At 45.7% G+C, this 7,500-nt stretch overlaps 1 protein-coding gene across 4 annotated transcripts in view; it reads right to left on the minus strand.

The window, feature by feature from the left end:
- LOC124007902 (neuroligin-2-like) overlaps positions 1-7,500 on the minus strand; it is a 335,505-nt gene that overhangs the window by 213,827 nt on the left and 114,178 nt on the right. For all 4 annotated transcript variants that reach the window (XM_046318766.1, XM_046318765.1, XM_046318764.1 and 1 more), the window contains exon 2: positions 3,210-4,176. In XM_046318766.1, coding sequence (XP_046174722.1) covers positions 3,210-3,708 — 499 coding nt within the window. In that variant the 5' untranslated portion in view covers positions 3,709-4,176. The remainder of the gene's footprint in view (positions 1-3,209; positions 4,177-7,500) is intronic.

A 7,500-nucleotide genomic window follows, 5' to 3' on the forward strand; every position in this document is an offset into this window, starting at 1 on the left:
ATATGATGCCATAACCCTGGTTAAAAGTAGTAGTAGTGAATATGATGCCATAACCCTGGTTAAAAGTAGTAGTAGTGAATATGATGCCATAACCCTGGTTAAAAGTAGTAGTAGTGAATATGATGCCATAACCCTGGTTAAAAGTAGTAGTAGTGAATAGGATGCCATTTTGAATGCAGCCTCAGAGTTTTGAATGCAGACTCTGATCAAACGATACACAGGGAACAGGGTGCCTTTTCGGACTAAACCTAGGTGTTGAGAGTTTGAAGGGTGAGAAGGGGGAAGTGGTGGGTGAGAAGGGGTGAGAAGGGGGAAGTGGTGAGCCCTATCTCACTGAGAGGTGTCAGGGGGGAAAGACTGATGCTATCTGGAGAGATGGTGGGATGGTGAGACCCAGATCAACACCTTTGACACACTGCGGGATCATTGGATGTACACAGACACACACACACGCACGCACACGTGCACACACACACACACACGTGCACGCGCACACACACACACACACACACACACACACACACACACACACACACACACACACACACACACACACACACACACACACACACACACACACACACACACACACAGTGGAACCCCCAGTGGAGCTGGGCTGTACTGTTAAAGTGCTATTTGGTGTTATGTCAGAGCAGAGAGCACTGTCTTCTTGTAGTGTTTCTCAGGACACAAACACGAACTTTAGAAAAAAAGCACGCTTACAAACCTCTCATAAAAGTCTAGATAGTACCTAGTGTTAGTAACAGTTGAGAGTGAGTATCTAAAACGCTAGATCTAGGCAGTTTGGAGGTGAGTCTGTGATATTGACAGACCAAACAGAATCCTGTGGTTGATGGTGAAGCATAGAAAAGGATCAGGTCCTCATATCTTTGCAATAAACACCACACAGCCATGCAATCTCCATAGACAAACATTGGCAGTAGAATGACCTTACTGAAGAGCTCAGTGACTTTTAACGTGGCACCATCATAGGATGCCACCTTTCCAACAAGTCGGTTTGTCAAATTCCTGCCCTGCTAGAGCTGCACGGTCAAATGTAAGTGCTGTTATTGTGATGTGGAAACGTCTAGGAGCAACAATGGCTCAGCCGCAAAGTGCTAGGCCACACAAGCTCACAGAGCAGGACCGCTGAGTGCTGAAAAGCGTAAAAATAGTCTGTCCTTGGTTGCAAACCTCACTCCCAAGTTCCAAACTGTGTCTGGAAGCAATGTCAGCCCAATAACTGTTCGTCGGGAGCTTCATGAAATGGCTTTCCATGGCCGAGCAGCCGCACACAGGCCTAAGATCGCCATGCACAATGCCAAGTGTCAACTGCAGAGGTGCAAAGCTCACAGCCATTGGACTCTGGGGCATTCTCTGGAGTCATGAATCGCACTTCACCAGGTGCCATTTTTTATTTTATTTTCTTATCCTTTATTTAACTAGGCAAGTCAGTTAAGAAAAGTTTCTTATTGAAAATGACGTCCTAGGAACAGTGGGTTAACTGCCTTGTTCAAGGGCAGAACGACATATTTTTACCTTGTCAGCTCTGGGATTTGATCTACCAACCTTTCGTCACTGGCCCAACACTCTAATCACTAGGCTGCCCACGGCCCCAAATCCAACGGATTAATATGGGTTTGGCGGATACCAGGAGAATGCTTCCTGCCCAAATGCATAGTGCCAACTGTAAAGTTTGGTGGAGGAGGAATAATGGTCTGGGGCTGTTTTTCATGGTTCGGGCTTGGCCCCTTAGCTTCAGTGAAGGGTAATCTAAACGTACAGCATACAATGACATTCTAGACGATGCTGTGCTTCCAACTTTGTGGCAAGAGTTGGGGGAAGGCCCTTTCCTGTTTCAGCATGACAATGCCCTGCACACAAAGCGAGGTCCATACAGAAATGGTTTGTCAAGATCGGGGTGAAAGAAATTGACTGACCTGCACAGAGCCCTGACCTCAACTCCATCGAACACCTTTGGGATGAATTGGAATGACAACTGCGAGAAAGGAGGCCTAATCTCCCAACATCAGTGCCGACCTCACTAATGCTCTTGTGGCTGAACGGAAGCAAGTCCCAGCAGAAATGTTCCAACATCTAGTGGAAAGCCTTCCCAGAATAGTGGAGGCTGTTATAGCAGCAAAGGGGGGATCAACTTCAGATTAATGCCCATGATTTTGAGATGTTCAACGAGCAGGTGTCCACATAAATTTGGACATGTAGTGCATTTCCTACAAGCTGTTCGAAATGTAAACGTTTCTGACTTCGTCTGTTCATAGGAGAAAATAATGAAAAATGAAAAGATTTAATTCCCTTTTGCCAAAAGAAATGTGGAAATGATTTGGAGGAAGGAGAGAAGTTTCTACGGAGGTTTTAGATACAGTATTTCTGGTGACAGATGACAGTTGAGTTGAAAGAAACTCTGTCCTCCTCTCCTTCCCTTCCTGCACCCCAGACCATCAAAGATTGACACAAGATTGACACAACTGTCAGAGAATTATTTTGAGGCAAGGCAACAAGGGTTTGAATCAGTAGAAGAAGCATTACTTTTCCTCAGGGACGGACTGGCCATTTTGGGCAAACGCCAGATGGACTAGTCCATTCTTAGCCAAGTGGGCCTGTCTAACTTGGGTTTTTCCACAGAAAATGATCATTATCTGGCTAAAAATGGGGACCGTAATGGAAACAATTGGCCAGTGTGGGGGCCTCGAGGGAAAAAAATGGGGTAGTGTGTTGTGTTAGAAATGTGAGGGCCGATTACTGGTCGTAGTCCACCCCTGCTTTTTCTCCTTCCCTCTCCCCTTACCTTGTTCAACCCAGACTCAGACATGGCTCAGTGGCACCCCTAAAAAGAAAATGGGAGAAGACCTTAAAATTGTCTGAAAATGACTTAGACAAGTAGAACAGGCTTTACAAAGTGACCGCTTCTCAAACTTCATCTGCCCCCGACCTACTGAACCAAAGAGAGATTCAGGAAAAACATTTGGAAATTATTTGGGCAAGGAGAGTGAGGTTTCAGGGGTTTAGATATGTTTTGGGGACAAAAAAAAGGACGAAAAGAAGATAATTAGATATGATCTAATGACAGATCCCACTCCACCTTCCATCTCCCCTTCCCATCCTCACCCTCCTACCCACATGTAGGTGTATAGATAGACATGAGTGGCGCCCCCTATGGGAGAGAAGGACCACCCCTACCCGACACTCACCGTCCTCGGTGGGCACGTAGACGTTGAGGTAGAGGCAGTCCTCGCTCTGGTTCTGGATGTAGCTGGCCGCCACATCCAGGTTGTCGGTGAACCACACCGGCAGCATGATCTCCGGCAGCACGCCATGCACGTTCTGCGGGCATACCGGGGCGAATGCTGTGGCGTTGCGGATCTCCTGCCAAGAGCCCGGAGCCTCGGGTGGCTGAAAGCGGCGGTCGCCGATGGGCGCGGTGGCGTAGGGCACGCCCAGGTACTGCTCCACTGGCCCCAAGATCTCGTTGTTCAGGTCCTTTTTGAGCCCGCGCAGCTTGCCATAGTTGGTGGTCACCGTGGGCAGCTTGTTGGCTGGGTCTATCTTCTGGCAGGAGGTCAGAGAGAGGCGGAGAGCCAGGCCCAACAGCCAGACTAGACAGGTGTCGGACATGTTGCAGCGGGGGCGGGGACTAACGCTGAGACCCCGCCCATTTGGCTTACACAGGGATAGAGGGAAAAGATACATGACTGATAGCTATAGACTCCACCTCCAACTCAACGATATTCGTCCGTCTATGTTAGGGTTCCAAAGAGGACTCAATGTTCATGAAGATATAGAATATTGGAGAGAAAGGGAATAGAAAGAGAATACGAGAGAAGGGGTAGTTGAGAGTGTTAATGAAATAAAAAGTGAACCCTCCGAAAGGCTGGAGGTCTGGAGCGAGGGAGGGAGTACAGGAGGATGGGTGGATGAGGAGTGGAGTGGCGCGGGTAGTGCAGTGTAATACAGGGGGGCGGGAGAGGTTGGGGGTTAGGGGGAGACCGGGCGGTCTTTAGAAGGTGTGGTTGTGGTCAGTGTTGGTGTTCTACGGTCGCTGTCGAGAACGGTTCCACGGTCAGAACTCTGTTACGTTCCATCCTCCTGTACGGTCCTCATCACGGTCGAGGTCTGCCGTCACAGTTCCTGGTCAACTGTCGCCGTCACAAACGGACCCTGCAGAAGAGAGGGGGGAGAGAAGGTGAGAGAGAGGGAAAGGGAGAAAATAACAGATTAAGGATTACTCTTGAAATCACAGATGGCCTACCAATCAGCACAGCCCATCATGTCTGTATTGCTATCTGTGAATTTATAGCAAGTGACCTGTAAGTCATTTAGTGTACTGGGAATGAAAATCTATGTCAATATCTTCTCGGACTTATTTCATCCACAAAAACAACCCCTACACATTGTGCCAGGTCCAATGCATCTATGTAGGGATTCATCATCATCAACGTTGAAAAAGATAACTCACTAAAGTATAGACATAATCAGATCGCTCATCCAAGCCCTCTATGATCATCGCTGATCCATCCTTAGTCCTTATTATGGGCTGTAATCACCATGGAGACGCTATTGATGCCCCAATAGTTATAGATATTAATTTCCTATTGGGCAGCTGTGGCAAAGCTGACAAACACTCACACACACGCACGCGCACACACTCAGAAGGATGCCCGCTTGGACACTCACACACACAGGGGCCCAAACACAGACATACACACGTGCACGTGCACACACACACACACACACACACACACACACACACACACACACACACACACACACACACACACACACACACACACACACACACACACACACACACACACACACACACACACACACACACACAGGATACTGGATTAAACCGGTCTTTCACTGACCATAAGGGTCAATGGTCATCAGTGGCTGTTTATAAGCAGCTTAGAGAAGCTTCCGGATGCTTTGGATACCAGCTGTGGCATGCAAACACAAACGCACACACACATCAATAAGTATATACACACATGGGAATGCACCAATCTGCACACACATACTGAGTGAGAGAGAGAGAGGCAGAGAGAGAGAGAGAGAGAGAGAGAGAGAGGCAGAGAGAGAGAGCGAGAGAGAGAGAGAGAGAGAGAGAGAGAGAGAGAGAGAGAGAGAGAGAGAGAGAGAGAGAGAGAGAGAGAGAGAGAGAGAGAGAGAGAGAGAGAGAGAGAGAGAGAGAGAGAGAGAGAGAGAGAGAGAGAGAGAGAGAGAGAGAGAGAGAAAGAGAGAGAGGGAGAGAGAGGCAGGGAGAGAGAGAGAGAGGCAGAGAGAGAGAGAGGGAGAGAGAAAGAGAGGAAGAGAGAAAGAGACTTTCCAAAATGGAGATGGATGGATAAACCATTTCTCCAATCTTTTTGGCACTATAACAAATAACAAAGAACAAAAACATATACATTATCAAATACAAATCTTAGAATCATCTATTAAAGACTACCAGAAACCACTGGATTCTACAATTAAATTCTACAACCACCTAAAAGGAAGCGATTCCCAAACCTTCCACAACAAAGCCATCACCTACAGAGAGATGAACCTGGAGAAGAGTCCCCTAAGCAAGCCGGTCCAGGGGCTATGTTCAAAAACACAAACACACCCCACTGAGCCCCAGGACAACAGCACAATTAGACCCAACCAAATCATGAGAAAACTAAAAAATAATTACTTAACACATTGGAAAGATTGAACAAAAAAACTGCAAACTAGAATGATATTTGGCCCTAAACAGAGAGTACACATTGGCAGAATACCTGACCACTGTGACTGACCCAAACTTAAGGAAAGGTTTGATTATGTACAGACTCAGTGAGCATAGCCTTGCTATTGAGAAAGGCCGCCGTAGGCAGACATGGCTCTCAAGACAGGCTATGTGCACACTGCCCACAAAATGAGGTGGAAACTGAGCTGCACTTCCTAACCTCCTGCCAAATGTATGACCATAGAGACACATATTTCCCTCAGATTACACAGACCCACAAAGAACATGAAAACAAATCAAATTTTGATAAAGTCCCATATCTATTGGGTGAAATACTACAGTGTGCCATCACATCAGCAACCAGTGAAGAACAAACACCATTGTAAATTCAACCCATATTTATGTTAATTTATTTTCCCTTTTTCACTTGAACAATTTGCACATCATTACAACACTGTATATAGACATAATATGACATTTGAAACGTCTTTATTCTTTTGGAACTTACTTTGGAACCTTGTCACAATACAACTGATTAGCTCAAAAGCATTAAGAAGGAACAAAATACATAAATTAACATTTAACAAGACACACCTGTTAATTGAAATGCATTCCAGGTGATTACCTCATGTCGCTGGTTGAGAGAATGCCAAGAGTATGCAAAGCTGACATCAAGGCAAAGGGTGGCTACTTTGAAGAATCTCAAATCTAAAATATATTTGGATTTGTTTCACACTTTTTTGGTAACTACATGATTCCATATGTGTTATTTCATAGCTTTCATGTCTTCACTATTATTCTACAATGTAGAAAAGAGTAACAAATAAAGAAAAACCCTTGAATGTGTAGGTGTGTCCAAACTTTTGACTGGTACTGTGTTTCCCATGCCAATAAAGTCCCTTGAATTGAATTGAGAGAGAGATTTGCCTGTTATATTCCAGTAGCATTGCTTCTCTCTCTCTCTCTCCGCCCCATCATTAATGTTACTGTCAAGCTGTACTCCTAGGCTGCGTACCAAATCGCACCCCGTTCCCTATATAGTGCACTACTTTTGAACAGGGCCCATAGGGTTCTGGTCAGAAGTACTGCACTATGCAGGGATTAGGATGGCATTTGGAACACAGCCTTAGTCCCTCCAGTTTGTCCCTTGTTATTGGGTTATCACCATCCCATAATTGTTCCATTTAATGTCCTCATTAACTGTATTATTGCTTCAGCTGTCTGGGTTTGCTTTTTGCCAATAAAGCTATTTGTATTTGGAATTGAGGGAGAGGAGACGGTGAGTTAATTTGGAAGCAGAGCTCTGATGGGGGCCATGAATTTAAACACAGATAGGTCGATGCAAATAATAAGGAGAGCCGGTTTTGGGGAAAAGAAATACTATTTTTTTGGTTCAAGGAAATTATGCTGTATTTTAGCTCAGTTCGTGCAGTTTGGAGTAGAAAAGCATTGCGGATATGATGTGCCTTGTAAAGCTACCGTGACTGTGGGGTGTGTAATTGGAATACAATGAAAATGTTCACCGTGTCCCGACTGTTATATTCCTTGTCCCCACTTTATTGTACATCCCATCCTGTTATGTTTCTGTCTGTTTCCATTGCTCCCTTGTGTGTCCTCCCTCTCTCTCTCTCTTTTCTCCCTCTATTCTTCTTTCCGCGTTCCTATTGGTTTCTCTCCCCGTCTTTATCCAAATCTTTTAGCCCCTAGAGTGTGCATGCATGCGTGCTTTTGAGTGTGCCTCCATTCTTATACTGTATGCGTGTGTGTATACA

The sequence above is a fragment of the Oncorhynchus gorbuscha genome, linkage group LG21, assembly GCF_021184085.1.
Source record: "Oncorhynchus gorbuscha isolate QuinsamMale2020 ecotype Even-year linkage group LG21, OgorEven_v1.0, whole genome shotgun sequence".
NCBI lineage: Eukaryota > Metazoa > Chordata > Actinopteri > Salmoniformes > Salmonidae > Oncorhynchus > Oncorhynchus gorbuscha.